At 38.6% G+C, this 19,468-nt stretch overlaps 1 protein-coding gene across 1 annotated transcript in view; it reads right to left on the reverse strand.

Moving 5' to 3' along the window:
• HOMER1 (homer scaffold protein 1) overlaps positions 1-19,468 on the reverse strand; it is a 94,999-nt gene that overhangs the window by 18,064 nt on the left and 57,467 nt on the right. Inside the window, exon 6 of the mRNA XM_040580767.1 lies at positions 6,010-6,166. Within this exon, the coding sequence (XP_040436701.1) occupies positions 6,010-6,166 (157 nt within the window). The remainder of the gene's footprint in view (positions 1-6,009; positions 6,167-19,468) is intronic.

The following is a 19,468-nucleotide window of genomic DNA, read 5'->3' on the forward strand; positions in this document are numbered from 1 at the left end:
GTAAATATATGGACTTCGTTGACCATTTTTTGTGCACTCAGAATTTGTCCATCTGCACACACATTTCTTTTAAATAAATGCATAGACAGGTACTAACGAAATTATAATCCCACTGTTTTGATTAAATTTCCAAGCTACCCATACCTACCCTGCAAAATACTTTTTCATTATAAACAATCTATTTTCATTATAAACAAATGTTAGCAAGCTGCTATCTAGCCACATGCTATTTAAAGTACCTTATGAAGGAAGTTATTCTTGGATAACTTTTTTCTTTAATCAATTAAACCAAATTTAAATATAACAGAAATTTGTGTTGTTCAGCGGGGTAGAAGGGATGCAGTCTTAAAGGGAGGATGACAAGAGATAGGCATCACATAAAAAAGGTACATTGCCAATAAATTTTTAATCCAAACTCCATTCATAATTTTTTTGTTACTGCACTTTCTGTCACCATCTCTCATATTTCCACTTTTAGATAATGTGCCTCCCTAGCCTCATAAAACCAGTTACTCATGATAGTCCCACACTGGTGCTAGTAAGACTTCTAGCAAGTATGAAGCCCACAGTATGGGCTCTGATTCAACAAGCATCTTCATCACACCTGCATGTTCAAAATTTAGTTTTAGTTACTGTTATTAATGCAGCTGGTGGAAATGTGCAGGTGACCGCTAAAAGGGTCTGCAAAGATTTTCTATAGGTAATCTGAGCAGATGGCCTATATAGCATTCCATACTTCTTGTGGACTTTAGTAACTGCTTTACAGATTGTGTTTTCTTTAAGAAGCACAGAAATAACTCAATAAAATTACCGTGGCCTTATTCCTATATTCTCATGCATTTTAATATCCACTTTAAAACTTCTTTTAACAAGTAGTGAAATCTGGGCTCGTTATTTGTCAGGTTGTTTTGATGACTTCATACTTATTCCATTCATTGAATAAAAGAACCAGAACATAACAGGCTAATTTTACCTTAATTCCTAGGAAATCCTAGTAAAATAGTAAGCTAGATTCAAGAGTTTACCTCTGGGTTCTTTCAGGAATACCCAAGAGCTTGATCATTTCCCTTCATCCCTTTTTATCTTAGATGTCTTTTCCTGCAGATGAATGGTCTTCAAGGACTGCAGCTCTTATTATTATGCACTGGTGTTATTACTCTGTGCTATTGCCCAGTGTCATAGAATGATTTACTTTAGCAGTTAGCATGCAAGAAAAAAAATCCATCATTTTCATTTTTAACATGACAAAGGAAGAACTTTGTGTTACTTCCCATAATTCATACCATTCAATCCCTTCCTTTTTGTGGTATCAGGATTAATGTTAGTATCAATGCTATTCTAAAGTAGCTCACGTCAGGGTTTTTCTTTCTGCTACTGGGCTGTTCTAAATTTGTGAATGCCTCCTGACTTCAAAAAGCGATGCAAGGTGTGCAGGAGTGCTCCCCAACCCCATTTAGGGGAAATCCTTGTTGCTAAGTAGCTTCTGAACAGATTAGAGGAGAAAAGGCTGTGAGTTCCCAGTTAGGCTCTTGACTTGGCATCACATCTTTCCAGAACTATTATCTCTGTATTTTAGAAGAAGTCCATACAGTCATTTAGCACACTTGTAAAAAATATGTCTGACAAAATACCAAAGTACAGTATTTCTGATTTAAGCTCACAATATATCAGAACAGAGCATAACACTTCAATTTATTGAGAACTTTGCACTCAGCCACACTGAATCTGTATTCTCTTTCACCTCAGCTTTAGGCATTATTAATGCAGAGAACAACTGGAAAAAGGAATATAAAGTCCTCAGAGAAAGCAAACAGATGTAGGTTAATACGAAAAACCAAACTATAGATAAGTAAATCTTACGCTTTATCAGAAATGGTAAATAATAAATTAAATTATTTTTTAAAAATGCAGTCAAAGAAAGGGGCATTTCAGCTTTGTTTCTGTATTTTTAGAAGCTAACAATGTGAAACAGAATCTATTTCAGTCAAATTTGAAAACAATTATAAAATAAAAAAAGTTGGGCTTAAAATAATATAAAACAAAAAAAGCAAAGTTTACAGCAAATGCTGCACGAGACTGCACTGTTTAACACAGTGAATGAAAAGAATAGAAGATAAAAGAATGAGATACAATATAAAATAAAAGGATTTTTATAAATAAAACATGACAAATTTCAAACTGTGGAAAAACATCATAAGAGGTCAACTACTAAAAGTATTAGCAATAGTCTTTTTTTTTAATATAAAGAGGACACTTCATGTAAATAAGGCTATTTATATAAAGAAGAAACTAAAGATGGAAATAACAATGCCAAGTTTACTAATCAATATGCATTACTTCCCCTCACACCCCACACCTGACAGAGGATACGAGTCTACTGTAGTTTGCAGACAGATGACTCAGGCACCAAAACTTTTATATAAACCTAAAGCACCTAAGGATTGAATACCACAATTACATTATATATAAACCACATAATGTATTATTAAATTGAAATAAATATAGCAGCTGATGTCAGCAGTACCATTCTTCATTTTGAAGACTGATCTATTTTATAGATGGCTATGATCTTGTAAGTGAGCGTATCCCTCCAATGCATACATATCCACACACATTCTTCTCCAATGGGCAAGATGCTGTGACAGACAACTTTTCCATATAAAACAACTACTACATTACAATTGAACATGCAAACTAATTTCCAAATTTTTCTTTCTCCTTGAAATCATTTTTCCTATGAGTATTTCTAAAAATCCAGTCTATTTAATTTTCCTCAACAAAGTTTCTTTTGGATCAACCCCCATTTTTCTTCTGAACTAGCAACAGATGCAAGTTGCAGCGTGGCAAATTTCAATTAGATAAGAAATCAGGAAAATAATTTGACAAGGGTGGTCAAACATTAGAACAGGCTGCCCAGAGAGGCTGTGAGAACTCATTTTTTTGAGATTTCATTCACAGCCCTGAGCAACCTGAACCAGCCCTCAAGCTGGAACGAACTTCAAAGCTGGCCCTGCTTTCAGTGGAAAATTAGACCAGATAACCTCCAAAGTTCCCCTCCATGCTAAATTATTCTGTGATTCTATGAGCTAAGGATGAAGTCCATTTCATCTGACTAACAGTATATCTACAGGAATATCTAGATGATTATCCTGTGAAGACAGACAAGCACTTACAGAAGCAAAATCAGCTCAACACCTTCATTTTCTTAAGACTGGGACACTCACTCCATGCTTTTGTCCCTCTGAGAATTACAAGAAAAAAAGATGACCATCTTCGACTTGATATATAACTTCTACATAATCTCGGGTGAGAATGATTCTAGTTTGAGGAACATCTTTTGGATCAACTGCAGCTACACGTTTATGCTGAGCTTCGTAACAGAAGAACTGAACAGGAAGGTAACACAACACAGTTACTTAACACTGCTTGCTACCACTTGTACCATCACCAACAGTCTCCGGATTGGCCATTTCAACAGCACATTTTCGATCCATGTAAGACAGAAGCGTCTGACTTGCAGTTTCTTTTTTAAATGGGGCACTATTGCAGTGTGGAAGGTCAGCCTCAAGCATGCATGTTAGAAGAGCTCTTGTATTGCATCGTATGGATAACAGATTGAGATTGATTTATTTTTTTTTACACAATCTGCATACGTTTGCCTACAGAATTCGATTTATTGGGTTGACCAAGTCTGGATTTTTCTACAAGCAATTCCAACAGAGGGCAGTACTCCTGACGAACTAGCCCCCAGTAATTGACAGGCATGCCCAGAGAGACATAGGGACAGAGTGTTCCTTCATTCGGTGTGAGGTATCAACAAGCCCCGAGGTCACAGATTACAGAAACATTTAATAAAGGCATGTAAATAGTGATCATGATCCCATCCTGACAGTGCAGACAATCCTATGGTATCAGATTTTGCATTCCATCAGGAAAACAAAAGAATTTCAGGAAATTCACTGGGCAAAGATCATAAAAAAATCATCAGCTGTTAATGAATGTAGCGACCAAGAACTTATTACTACTTCTGTTAACTGTAGTATCATACAAAAGCAAAGTGACATGCTAAAATTCCTATATACATTAATTCTGTTTTCCAGTAACAGATTTTGTAAGATTTGACTGAGAGTGACAGTCAAGAAAAGGGGACCTTTGCCCATCTTGTCTGGTTGAGTCTCCTCACAGCAAATGAACCTGCTGTTGTTAAATATTACTTCATTTTTCCTTCTTAGGCAAGGACTGTATTGGCTCAGCTTTGCAACAAAAGCTGTTAATATCTTTTATTAGGAAGAATGCTACCTCATTATGTCCACATTTCAGTGATGAGTTCTTCACTATAAAGTCTATCTGGTGGTCAAATCCACCTGAACGTCTGCACTATAGTAATTTTAATATAAGGTTTTAATTTAAATAGTTTTATCTCAATGACTAATCATCTATTGATAAACCTGGAGCATAGGCTACAACTCCCACCCTTCCAAAGGAGAAGCTTAAATGAGATGACAGACAAAGCCAAAGTCTCCTTCTGTTAAAACACACGTGACAAGCTGTGCCTAACAAGAAAGTTTCTGAGGCAAAGCAGTTTTGTCAGAAACTGCTGGTTTCTTCAACTGAAAGCACTTTGCAAAAAGCACGAGTTTTAATTACGCTCCATGCATTTCATCCAGCCATCTATAGCACACACGGTTACAGTCCATCAGAAATTGTCATTCTTCCCTAGCAAATCATTTGGCTGGGAATTCAGGATCCTTATCTGCAAGTCAGTCTAGGTACAGGACAGCCCCAACAACCTGCCATTTCCCCCCGTTTCTCAAGCTCAGGAGAACTCTTGCTACTCTTCCACATCCCCAGGTTAGATGTAGCCTGCTGAATTTCTCCCCTCTCAGGCACATATAAGGCTTGTTCTTGGGACTACTAACAGCCTCCAGTACAGTCTGTACAGTACAGTCCAGCACAGGTCTGAAAGAACACTTTGCAGGGTGCAGGATCTGGCTAACTGTAATTGCCATACCTTATTTCATATACATAAGTACAGCATACAAAACCAAATTAAAAGGTCCACAATGTTTGCTACTTGACCTTTCCCTTTCTGTCAGCATATTCATGAAACCTGTTGTCATGCAAAAAAGCAATGCTTTTGTTTGTTTGTATTTTTTTAACTAAGTACATCCTCCTGATACTTAGATTCTAAGTCAACTGAAACTAACAAAATACAGCTTCATCAGACATCTTCCCTCCATACATGTGCTAGCCTTGCCTTCACTTTGCACAAAAATGTGTTATAAGATACAATGACAAAGTTATATGGATGAAGGTCAACAGACTATACAACATATAAAGAGTTACATGTGAAAAGAGAAGAGAAATGAGTATACCTGTTTTCATAATGCAGCCTTCAACTTTGCATGCTTTATTCCTCCCTCAAACACTGCCATTCCTTCCCCCACTGAGCACTAACTTCTGGTTTGCCAAATGACCTCTGCAAAATTTACAGTGAAAAGAACAGGACCCACCTCCTCCTGTATGAAAGGAAAGCTGGAGCAGATCTCCAATTGCATATAATGACTTTGAATCTACTTTCAGTTTTCTTCAGGTGCAAGGATGAGAGGAAGCTGTTTGTTATATGTGCAAACTACAACAGGGTTTCTTTAACTTAGAGATTTTGTGTCGGGTTTCTGTGGGCTTAAATGCAAGAGGGACTTAAGTGTAATGCTACAAAGAAGGTCCTGAAACAGATGTGATGGCATCAAGTAAAGAGTGAAAGCTGGCAAGGATGTCATAACGTTAGATAACTCTTCCTGCAACAATACCCTTTGCAGAAAAAGAACTGCTACAAAGAAAAGAATTTCCCAGAGGAAGAACCCTGTGTGCTTTAAAATAATCATTAATTTCTGTCTCAAAGACTAACCTAAAGCCCCCAAAATAAACTTACTTGTTTTACTTGAAAGTGAGTGAATACAGTCACCAGTACTTCCACCTCAAGGATCCTGGCTGTTTGCCTTGACTTACCCGCTTATGAAGACGTTCTGCTTCCTCCTGATATGCAGCAAGCTGTTGTTTCCATTGTTTTACATTGGCAGTGGACTCCAGCAGGGCTGCTGTGAGCTTAGCATTATTACCCTTGAGTGTGGCCAGTTCTGCCTCCCAATGCTTGCTGATTGTCGAACTGCACAGACAGAATGAGAATGGTCAGAGCCCCCAAATCTCTTCTTTTTTTTTTATTTATTTAAAAGGTCTTATAATTATTTTTTCCCCAAAATATCCAGCACAAACAGAACTATGCAAAAATCCCAAGACTGAATGTCCAAATGAGAATCCAAATGCTCAAATCATCAAAAAAATACATTCAGAAAATACATGTATATCATTATTGGGAAAGAACCCCTACCCTCCCAGCTGAACAGCATTTTTGTTTGGTTGTTTTTTTTTTATAAAACATTAAGGATGATGAAATCCACATCAGCTTCCCAAAAGCAACAGTGTGTAATTCCGGAATATATATATGATTAATCACTATTTTAATATATACATATTGAGTTAAAGTGCTTTTTAAATCTGTTACTTCATGAAAAATACGGTAGAAAAAGATTTGTCACCAACTGGACTAAAGAGAGCTAATACAGTGCTTTGGAACTACAGCTTAGTGTCTTAACGCAAGCCTGCTATCCCTGAAATCTGCTTTATCAAATACCATATTTAATTTGTACTTGCAAACTCAAAGATCTCAAATTTCAACCCCATAATTCCATTAATATGCCCTTCCTCAGTAATATCAGCAAAGAGACTAAAGATCAAGGAGCATGAGCACAGAGATACTACTGCTTTTTTGCAAAGAGGAAGCTGATGTTGGGGTTTACTGAAGCAGCCTATAGAGGAAGTATCTGCCTATAAATTCATTATTCTCTGAGCAAACACAGGTCTTTGATTTTCACAGGTAATTAGTTTGCCACCATCCACAGACCCTATCTTTGCACTCAGTATGCAAGGGAAAAATATTCCAAACACATCAGGTGGATATATTAGTATGCAAATAGATTGTTAATGCTTACTTGTACAATGCTAACAGCATGTGAGGTGCACACCTACACTTACATACAGAAAATAACTCATTTTACCTAATTACCTTACTATTACAGGCATCACTGAAAACCAAAGACCTGTAACTCTGGCCAATGTCATTTTATATATAGGTTTGTGATGAATTATGAGGAATTACTACAGTCTAGTTGTTTATTATAATAAATATTTTAATATGCTTATTTTAACTATAAATTATTACTATTTTGCATGTAAGCTTATTGTTTTGATTAACTTTGTAGATATGAACAATGAAACAGTCTGCCACCATTTTGTCCACCAAGTTTCTTTTTTCCACTTCATCTGCATGCACAGCCCATCCCACCAAAGCACGTGACTCCTATAAATGCTTCTTAGGTATTGAAAATGAACCAGCCACCAAGGAACATTCATTACCAACTCAGATCACATCTACCATTTCACTAAAACATGATGTCTGATTCTTCCACGCTCCAGCATTTCCTTCCAAATATGGTGCTTTGAACAGCAATACAAGTTCCTTCAGAAAAGGAATACAGGTTCTTTCAAATCACTCTAGCATTTCATGATCTATTCAACTGTTTAGAAGTTCACCACCAGAAATTTTAAATCTTAAACAACTAAACTAAAATAATGATAAGACTACTTCATCAGGGAACACTGGCTTGCATATTGAAGATGAGAACAAATTCCTGTAACAATGCCTAATCTTCTGTTTCTCTAATCAGACTTACTTTTCACTTAGAGCGGCACAGCAGATTGACAAATTCTGTAAAAAACATGCTAAAAAAATCTACTTCATTGTCATATTTGTAAGTCCTCCTTGATGTTCTGATATAGTAAACAAATATCCTTTCCAGCCGTTTTATGCAAGGAAGTGGTTCTTCTTAGCTGTCCTGCTATGGCAGGACTAGTAGCAAATTGTGCGTGTGACGCCTATACATGTTTACAAGATGTGCCTTGCTACTCATCTTTCCCCACGGAAGAAATATACACACACGATTTTATATTGATGTAATACAGCAGACTAAAAGCTTTGTATCTGGGACAGTTACAGGATGAGAACTGGTTCATTACTATATATCCTAATTTAATATGCAAACAGAGAAGTGAATGGATTTTTTTCAATGCAATAATGCGTAGGTAAACTTCTAAGCCATGAAGATCCCAGAGGACAGACTCTCAGGCAGTGCTGAATAATAACGTGAGGGGGAATTTGTGGCATGTTTCACCTTCATCTTTGTCCAGTGCCCTTACTACCTCCGAAGAAAACAGTCAAGAGCTCTTAAGTTACTGCTCGTATACTAGAATGTCAGCGTTAAATATGAAGCATGTTTTTTCTATTACTGCTACGGCTACCCTGGTTCAAAAGCTAGAAGGTTTCTTTGGAGCTGGTTATTTTTAAATAGGCTGTTTTCAACAGGAGTGCACCAGTATCATTTCTCAGTCATACTTTTTATCCCTAAGAGATCTACATAGTGGGCATGAACATGTCTATTGTAAAGCAGGTGTTATTTGTTTGTAGCATGTACTGCTTTTTTTCTACAAATAATTTCTGCTGTATCTTCTACAGATTGTACTATGGCTCCACAAAAACTGAAACATATTAGTTATATCAGTCTGGTTTTGTATCTGATAATATACAATGACTTCCCAACTATTCAAATTTATCCTTTTTCTTCTTACAAAACTCCACGTTCTCTGACATAAACACAACCGTGTGATGGCTCATACCAGGAAACACAGAATCAAATAATTTTTTGTTTCATAAAATCATAATTTGATTAAAATAGCCCACAACCAATCCTGGCAGTGCTGACTTACTTTTCTCAAATACTTTCTTGACAAAGTTAAAAAAAAAACCAACCAAAAAAACCCCCAAAACAATGAAACAATGCTTTGTGGATTATTTTGATTAAAACTGGATTTATTTGGATTTAGATTAATTATTTTAGGACCAGACAAAAGCACACCCACAACAGACCGTTCTTAAGCTAGACTACAAGTATCTTCATTGATGCCTGCATCTGTAGAGCTACATTGGTTCAAATTTGTCAATACTTCCAGAGGAAATGCTGAGAAACACATGGCTCAGACACAATGAGAATTCTCCCTTGGAAAGGAAGATGCTGGGACTAACACATGAGAGAGGGAACACACAGATCCAGAAGCTGAAGGTCATGTGTGGAAAATTCTAAGGGTTCTGTTAGAGCCTGTAGCCAGAATTTTGATGGTGGAAAAGCTGCACTACAGTCCCTCAGGTCAGGTACAGGAGGGCTGCACATACTCTTTCTCTCTAGAACTTTTTACTTAATTCCTGTCTGAAAGGCTTTTTGCTAAAAGGAATTGATTTTGCCCTCAACGCATCAGATTCTTTCATGGGAAACACACAGGGCTCTGTCGGTTTGTCTTAACATTTGTAAATATCTAAACCAAACCCAAATAATTCCTCACGTATTCCAAGATTATTTGTTTTAGGAAGCACATGAAATATGAACATCTACACAGTGATCCAAACTGCAATGCAACTTCCACCAGAAAACCTTTTAGTTTTGCACTGTGGTGCAAAGAGCAAGGCTGTTATGGACATAGGGGGGGAACACAGGCATACATGTTAGCAGTCCTGTGGTACAAGAATTCAACCTGCGTACACGTTTGATTTTTTTCTGAAAGCCATCCATCCCTTTGCTGGCAGTGTCAAAATTTTAACAGTTATTTCTTCAGACCTGTCAGAATTAGCATCACTGACTGACTGCCTGGCACACTAAATTTCAAGACGGTCCTTTAAAAAAAGACATCCTTAACACTCCTGCTTGTTGCCTGTCAGCATGAAAAGCTCCAACGAACTTTTAAGAATACCCTAACAGAGAATAAAACCTGGCCATTTCCCTTGTGAAACTTCTGAACATCTGAAAATAAAGAGAACAAGCTTTGCTGCATGGACTACATTAGCGCCAAAGACAAGAGGGAGAATGAGCCTCTAACGGATAACAGCTAAATACAAGTATTATTGGCTCAACTGATCATGCTATACAAAAAAACACTTTCATAACAGAAGTTTAGTTCTGATTGCACAGAAAATTATCTTTATAATGACAACTGTTCACAGGATGACTTGTTAGCAAGCAAAAGTCTGTGATCCTTGGTGCTGACCATAGTATCTGGTACGTGTGTGACATTAGACATGGGCACAGTCAGAACATCACAAGGTGCTCCACCATCAAGGCAAAGGACTCAAAGTTAGACATTTAACATCTATGGCATCCAGTTATTCAATCACTACACAAAACACTCCTAGAATAATTGCTAGCTGGTATCATACAGCCTAACTGTGACACCCCCTGATAATTAAAGTAGGAGTCAATGATCTTCCATACTTTCAGGCATTCTGACCAGTTAACATCAGGCTGATCTCCTTTCTCATTGGGGATTAGTTACAACCCCACTAAGTCACTGAGGAATAGCTTTGCTATCTGTCCATCTGTGACCTGAATAGAGTGCCAGAGGCTATAAATGCATGATTATCTTTGTCTGCAAAGTAGGTCACTTAAGGAAAATTAATCTGAAAAGCTCTAGTCACCATGTTTAGCCAGTTGGAGAAGGCTTGCGAAGGCAGGGGGCGGGGAGCACACTTTAATGAGTTGCATTCAGAATGAAGTTATTTTGAGAGATGCCTTCATGGAACAAAGAAACAAAAGCAGTTCAAATCAAGACATGTTTTCTGCTTTTTGAATCAGTGTTGCTTATTCATTGTTTGCCGAGCTGTATGCAGTACCAACACTATAAAACATGGTTTAAGCTTTATTTCAGATCTATATAAATAAAATGTGCATGGAAGTCTGCTTTATTAATATTTTATGGAGTTTAGTATTGGAATCATTGCATAAAATTAATTAATTTTAAACCTGCATTTCTTACTATAGCGTAGTCATGGTTTCAAAGAACTACAATTATTCAAGAGCATGTAAATTGTTCAGGTGTCACACCTGCAGTGCAGATCACAGTATGATGAGCAGTGCTGTCTTGGGATAGCAGAAATGAGGAGAAATTCAGCTGAGAATGGAGTACTTTCACTACAAAATATGGTATCTGGTGTAGTAAGTAAATCTGTAAAACTTGACAAATATGAACAGAGCAGAGTCCCTGTAGCTGTTGCCCAGGTTGTAAATAGCAGCACGCATTGGAAGCAGCCCAAGAGTCTGGTGGAGTGCGCACTACCAGTCCGTGGGAGACGTATGTCAACCAGCCAGTAACAATGCATTAGCTGTGCTGGCTGCAAGGGGTGAATCCTTTCTGACAGCCTTGCTGGTGAGCGCTACGGAGCAGCTCTTCACGGTCAGGGAACAAAAGAGGATTGTGAATGACTTGGTTCTGTTAACGGTAGTATCCAAGAGCTCTAGTGAACTCAAGTAGCGTTAATTTCTCTTTGGAAGTGTAAGGCAAGCATTTGGGTTTATGTAAAAACACCTGGTTCATTTGGGAAGGAATTCTGCCTAAGTTCCTTATGAAATCCTCCATATGAAATTAGCTTCAGATAATGCTGAGATCCCAGGCTGGAAGGGTGAGATTTCTGCAATGGGCAATGTTTGCTGTTGCCTATGCTGGAACGATATGACTGCCCTATTAGATGGAGATGTTGACTCTGTTGGCACAGATGACTGCAGCATCCCTCAAGGTATTCCTCAAAGCTCACAAGAATTCTCCTCTCATTCATGGTGAGAATGAGACTTAAGCTCCTCACTTTGTGTCCTGATCTAGAAGAAATTTTAAACGGGTATTTTGGATTTCACCTCTTTTCAGAGATTTCAAAAGGCATCTTCTGTGGCCATATATTATATGTGTAAAATTACTTAGTGATAGGAAGGATTTAAATGTGAAGATTTTAGAGTTTGCCCTGCTGCTAGGCCAAAGTACCCTACATTCACGGCAATGATATGGAAATGTATCCCTCTCCTGAACATTCAAAGCAAAATGGGAAACAGAGAGGAAACTGTCGTTTATTTAATTACATCTAATTAAGAGTCCTAGAAGGAGTGAGAAGCTCAAGAAAGAGCAGTGGAATAGATTCGGTCCTATCTCACCATTCCGGGAAGGCAAGAAAGAAAAGTTTTGAGTTGCTCTACCATTTTAGTCATTGTACAGAGCTGCTGTAGATTCAGCCACTCAAAAGACTGAATTTATGTGCATGAGGGACACAGCCATCTACAGTATAGTTAAATAATTAAAGACCAGCAAAAGAGGGAAAGCTATGGTAAGAATGACAGCTTTTCTAAGAAGAAAAGTTCAGAAACAAAAAAAAATGCTTCCTTACAGCTACTGCTTATTGTCTTATCTCCAGTTGTGATTAACTGGACACATACAAAAGGTAGTCTTATTTGGTACACTGGAATTTATTGAGAAAGAGTAAAATCCTCTCAAAGTTACAATCAAGAAATAATTACCATGAAATTGTTTTAAGTTAAATATTTTGAGGGAGGCCAATGAGAAACTAATTAATATTCAAAGAGATCCTTATCCTTAATTAGAGTATTCTAAAGAATTTTTAGCAAAGGAGGATAGCTCCCCTGGGGAGAGAGGCAGGAACATTAATGGAGCATGAAAGATCTGTTCTTCCCTTTGGGATAAGGAGTATCTACACGATCTCAATGGAGTTACATCAGGGAAACATAGCTGTGAATCAGCCCTTTGTATTGGTTAAACAACAAATTCGATCACAGCAAGAAAAGATGAAGGAGGCCCTTGAAGCAGAGCACGTCATACTTTAAGTGAGGTGACAAATAACAAAGCCACACACACTGGAAAGAGAGAAAGGCAGCTGGATGGCTGAAATCAGCAGGTGGGAGCATGACTTTTCTGAGGGTCTATCAAATGTCAAAGGTCTATCCCAATCCAGGACATACTGTATTGTATTGTTTTGTTTTGATTTGTTTTGCACACCCCTTTGCTCAACTCAGCTACAATATGCTTGAACTCCCAATTTCCATGTCAGTGTATAAGACAGAAATACAGAAGATTTTTCCACAAATTTGGGCAGAGGGGTGCTTATGGAGCTATTACAGATTTTTGTTTCAAGGTGTTTCATATATGACATTTCACTTTCGTTTAGCCTTTCAGTTTGACCATGCTCTTGGATTCTGAATCTTCCAAAGTACCCATGCAGTCCATGGACAGAAAACTTGCCTTTCCGGTTCTATGACAGGCTGACCAGTTCTTAGGCATCTCTTGTGCTATGCTTTATCAGTTCACTGGGGAAGGGTCAGTATCTTTGCACACTTGATGGATGAAGATGACCAAAGAGGTTGCGTACAGACTCCTTCCACTATACAGCGGACCACTATGCAATGCTAATTGGTGATCACACCTTGTTTAGATCCACCACCTAAATCCATGTTCTGCATTTTGTAATACAGCCTTCATTCATGACAGGGCCCATAGAAACCACCACAACACAGACCACCTCTCAAAATGGAAGCTTATCACTGAGGAATAGACTGGCTACTCGATTTCTTTTAAGGAATGAAAATTTCACAGAAATCTATGGTAACCCAGCATGGTATTCCTGCAGAAGACAACAAAGCCAGAGAAAAAAAATGCCCAAGTATGGTGGTCACTGCTTACTGAAACACTAAGAGTCAAGAGCAACAGAAAAGCTCCTGAAATGTGCCCCACGGGATGCAGGTCTGGTATTAACACAGAATCAATGCTTCAGCTATGATCCTGACTGATCAGGGCATTAAGATCCCAGTCCTGACCCAAGTTAAAAGCAGGAGACAAAGAGAAGAGTCATGCTTCTCCACAAGAAACAACAAAGTTTCCAAGCTTCTTGTATTGTCTCCTGATGCACACTGAATATTTTTCCACAGGTGACATTTAAACTCTGCTTCTCATTAAACTTACACTGTTAAGAACAGTTTATGCATGTCTTTTGTACACCGTATCACAATGCAAAAGACTTGTATTTAACCTGAATCAGTAAGAAAATCACTGATTTCTCTGGAGTCTCAACTCTTATTTTCATTATATTATTTTAAAAAGATCTCATTTTTGTCTAATTTTATATAGTATTTTATATAGTAGAGATGCTAGGTTATCTCTTCATGAAGGCCATAGAGCATAAACCAAAATCAGTAACTGTCTTATAACTTTTAGTCCTTTCAAGAGCAACCATAGCTAATTAATTTCTAGCTTTTTTTGCACTAAACATTAAAACCTTGTAGACCTAACACTTATCACATACTCAAAAAAATTAGAAAAGATTTGTCCTTGCTCCCTTACTGAAATTGCTTATCAGTTTCACTGTAAGTTTTTTATTCTCATGCCTGTAAGACCTTGAAAACCTAAATTTTATCACATAGTCTGAAAAAGTTAAAAAAGATCTGCCCTTGTTCCTTTATTGAAATTGCTTATTGGTATCACTGGAAGTACTTTTATTCTCACACCTGTTATGTACCTTATATTTTTAACAACTGATACCCAGTTAAGTTTTTTTAGTGCATTAAACAACTAGGCATAATTCCTTGCTGTTGCTATGGTGCTGAACACTTCAAATATTCCAACAAAATTAAATTTTCAAAAGCAACCTAAGTTATTTAGGAACCTGCATCCCATTTTCTAAAATTACTAGGTATTTGGCTAGAGATAAAGTCACACTAACTGGGCCTCCCATGTCACACTTAATCACTTTATGAAAGCAATTAGGTGATGTGGTTATCGGAAAGTCAGACACTAGGACACAGTGACCCCGACACTAGAATGATCTGAATCACGACTGCTTTCTTTCTGGAACCTATTGGTATACGTAAGAATTTAGAATAAGAATTTAGAATAATTTAATTGTAAATTTACACTTAGAATTAGCAGGGACTAATTTTGCTGAGGCCCCTGGCTAGACAAAACACCGCTTCTTTCAAAAATCCTGCCTGGAACAAGAGTTTGTGGGTGCCTTGAGCCCATCTGCACTCTGCCAGCGATGAACAGAGGAGACTGTTCGACGGCCCCGCACTCCTCCCACCCTGGCTCCTTGCTGAGCGCTGTTCAGGTTTTCAGAGTTTCCCTGAACTGGGGTCTCAATGACACCTCGATGAATCTGAGAAGCTTCTCTAGCTTCACCACAAAACCGCTGTGGTAGCGAGGACAAGGAACAGCTCTGTTCCCAGTGACCAGACCTCCACCACTACGTAAAACAGGGCCAAACAGCGCCAGCTCCTGAAGGCCATATGGACGGGGCACTTCACACACTCTTCAAACTGCCCTGGTCTGCGTCAGCTGGACACACAGATCCCAGGCACAGTTCACACATGGTCAGGTTTAGCACCCTTTCATCTCTACAGTCTTCCAAGGCTTTACATGATCTGCAACCCACCCATGCCCATCTGAAATTCTTCTGGGCACGTAATGCACTGCTGCACGTCTGTGCAAGGAGAATACCGCTGCAATGGGTGCCAATGCAGCCCTCAAATCATTGCAGGCATGTGGAACTGGAAAAGGACTCCACATAAAACGTTAACCGCACCTTACCACCACAAGGACACCGCACGGGTGCAGAAGAAACCCAGCGTCATTGCCGTAACGCGTGGAAATGTGCAAGCCCGCAGCCCTCAGTGCCAAGGCCTGCTTTGCCTAGCTCTACGGATGCGGCCCATGAGGCTGCTGCAGCTACAGGCTGATTCTATCGAGCTCAGCAGCAGTTCTCAGCTTGGCAACACCGGAGTGAAGGCAGTAAGAGCTATGCTCCCAGCAACTGCTGCCACTGCAGAGCTGCGCGGTGGTGGGGGGCACCTCTCCCAACCCTGTAAATCTGACACACACCACAGGTACGGGGTGGAGTTCCTCAGCACAAGCCTCTGCCTGCATCTCTAGGTACCATCCCAGCTTTAACCGGAGTGTGCTCTGCCTCTGCTGAAGACAGAAGCTGTTATGAGTGGTAAGTAGGTAACCTTAAGTTAGTTCAGTAAGTAAGGTAACTTACAAGACTTGCAAGTGCCTATTTTACATCTTAGTCAAACCGCCTGTTAGTGACACCACAGGATGGGTCAGCCTCTTAAGACCCCCCTCGGTGCTGGTTCCTGCCTTACTTTCATAGCCGACACTGAACTCAGTAGATGCCAGCCAGGCCTCTATGCCACTACCAGCAACAGAAACACATGCTATAGAATGACATACAGAAAGACTTAAGCAGGCATAAGGATTCTAAATTATGACTGTTTGGCCTCGGTCTAGCTAGTGCATTATGTTGTCTTACAACATCTAATAATAACTCCTGGTGCAATTCATTTTTGCATTACAATTCCCAGCGTGCTTATCCCAGTAAATACAATGACACGCAGCAATTGCACAGCTAGAGCAGGAGATGAACTGTCAGTTTACATGCTGACCAGAAAATAATTTTATTCCATTAAGGGGACAGAAGCTATGTGAGAGCATGGCAAATTTAATTATGTTTGATTTATCTCCAGTGATAGCCATACAATTACTTATTGTCAATAGCCTGTATATGAAGTCCAAACCGAAGCATCTATAGAGCTGTCAGAAGTACTTTGAAGAATAAGCAGTAAGTCATGTGAAGTATATGATCACAACAAAGCATTTATTGACTGTACAACTTGCAAGTGAGTTGCAATGTGGTTAACAGTGCAACTTACAGTTCTTTCCATCCCAGCTTTTTAAGAGAATGGAATTATTAAATTTGCCTTGTTTAAACCAAATTTGAATCAGAGAAAAGACTAAATTTCTTGCACTGCATTGATCCTAGAGACAAATTACTAAAAAGAGATTAAATTGATGAAAAAAAAGACTGAATTTAATACATGGAAAGTCTCTGATACCGTACTTTTTCTATGAACTACAGGTTAACACTTAGAAGAAGCAATCTCCTCTCCTGTGCCATAACAAATCCCAGTTTTTAAGAAAAAATCTAATGTGGCACCTTAATTCACTGGTATTTGCTAGCTCTTATTTACTCAGTCTAGACTAAGTGATTTTAGGTTTTATTCAGTTTGTCTTCAGAATAATTCATAGGTCAGATGATCTGGCTCAAAAACTCAGCGGGGAGTTAAAAATATAGTAATTTATAGACCCATTCTTCCTAATTCGACACTTAATTGACACAACAGTTTCAAAGAAGAATATAAAGCGTGGCTCCCCACTTCTCTCCCTACCCCACCTTAAACTTAACTTATCACACACCCAACAGGGATGCAAGGAGTATGAATTTGCATGTGAGGTTTGCTAGTTGTGAATTCACAGACAGCAGAACTGATGCTGAGCTCCCATCCTTTCACGAGTCTATGTCTCTATGTCGCAGCACTGTTTCAGCATGTTTGTTTTCTAATATTGCAAGCTCTATTTCACTTCCCCTGATAAGGCACCTAGACTAGGAAAAGGGTAGCGCCAGCAGCATGATGTGAAGACATTTAAAAGCCAGCTTTCCTGAGCCTTTTACTGTGCTGAACATAAGCTCAACACAAATAATCCCCAAAGTGCTAAAGTAGAATTAAACAAAATACTAAAATCTCTGGAGAGTGTAAGAAGTAGATGCTACACAATACGTGTTGTCATGTAATTAATTTTAAATTTCAGAGTATTGCCTAAATAAAGTGAACAGGTAAGTTGCAGTCATACACAGTGATCAGTTCAAATCACACTGCTGGCATGCAGGAAACTATTTTAGATATCCTTTTAAAATTCAGGCCAACTTAATCTGAATGTATTACCTACATAAAAAAGCATTTGGCTGGCTTCAGATAACAAACCTGCACCTTATTTCTATACTTATTTTCACTACAGTGAGAAGAAAAAAAACTTTTCTTTTTCTTCCTTTGGCAAAGTACAAAAAAAAATCCAAACTACCTAAGAGTTGGATAACTTACTAAAATTCAGTCAATTCAGTTTTAGGGTTTGGTTTGCTTTTGGTTTGGGTTTTTTTTTGCAATTTTTTGTTTCTGTTTTGTTTTGTTTCTGAGCCATAGTTTAAACAGAATCACTTCTTAATTTCCCCTGTGGTTGCAATCTCCCAGAAGAATGGTTTCCACTATTTTATCTTTAATTTGAAAAGCAAGTCCTTTCCACTTAATGACAAAACATTATTACACCACTGTGCCACAGAGTAAAATCTGCAAAGGCAACAACCCTACAATCAAAGTTCAACATCACAAATGCACTACGTGTAATGTTTTATTATTGTGTACTTGAGAAAACAGAGAGCTAGACATCCCAGACATTTTATTTCAGCACCTTCACTCAGTTCCAGCTTCCTTCATTTGCCAAATGGCTTAAGAGCTGATTAAAAATACCCTTCCTATTCTAGTTCATTGCTGATTTGTGCCAACCCAATTCATTACAGACAAAACTTGATGGCTGTTTGGCGTCACTGTGAAATCCTTTGATGCTGCTTATGAATTGCCAGTTGTCCACATCTCACCAAAGTGCTATTCAGCAATTTAAACTCATCTCAGCAGAGCCCCTTGTTGTATGATTAAAACACTAATCAACACAAACCGCTTTCTGCCTGTAGTACAAAATGTCACGAGCTTCTACAATATTATTCTACAGCAATATTAAAGGAACTCAAAAAGATGTGATGGAAAACTAGAGGAAATGTTGATCTCCATTCAGCTGTATTCCCCATTTTATTCTTCAAGCTAACTCTTACCTCAAGAAGAGAATATATTAAGTACTTCAGGTTTCTGACAGACAAAATATCCCACTTTTGTGTTTAAGTGCACCTGCCCCTGACCTCTACCCGTGTCTGCAGGAATTAGGTCAATGCTATCAAAGTTCCACTGCAAGGTCTTCCTACTATAATGCAAGAGAAATTAATCAACATGACACAATTACATTCAATAACACAACTTATTCAGGTGGAGCCTGAACGCACATTCAGACACATTCTGAAATGGCTTACAATAAAGCAACTTCAGACTTTTACTTGATGAGTCAATGAGGTTTTACTCTAGTCTTCCAGGGGGCTTACACTATCTGGGCAGGAACCATAACCTGGAGAGTAGGAAGAGTGAATGAAACAGCCCTCCAGGGAGCCATGGCAGGGTCACAGCGCCAGGTGACAGTTGCCTCCATGAAAAACAGGCAGCACAACTCTGGATCAGAATGTTGGCAGGAGGTACTATTTAAGGCTGGACCTGGTAAAGAGGGATTGGTGGATGAAACCCTTTCTTCCCCAGGTTTAGATATTTAAAAGCTAAAAGAGGTTAAGTATCCTGAGATGGCGCTTCATCTGACCAGTCTTAGGCGCCTGCCTAGGAGGAAATGCATCAGGCACTATGGAAGCCCCTCAGGCATAGTTTTTCAACCTCAGTGTCTTGTGGATGTGGCAGAATTTGCTGGTTCTCCCCAAGAAGACCCAGGACACAGCATTCTGCAAAGAAATTACTACCTTAACTAGGTGCACTTGTAA

This window comes from Falco naumanni, chromosome Z (assembly GCF_017639655.2).
Source record: "Falco naumanni isolate bFalNau1 chromosome Z, bFalNau1.pat, whole genome shotgun sequence".
NCBI lineage: Eukaryota > Metazoa > Chordata > Aves > Falconiformes > Falconidae > Falco > Falco naumanni.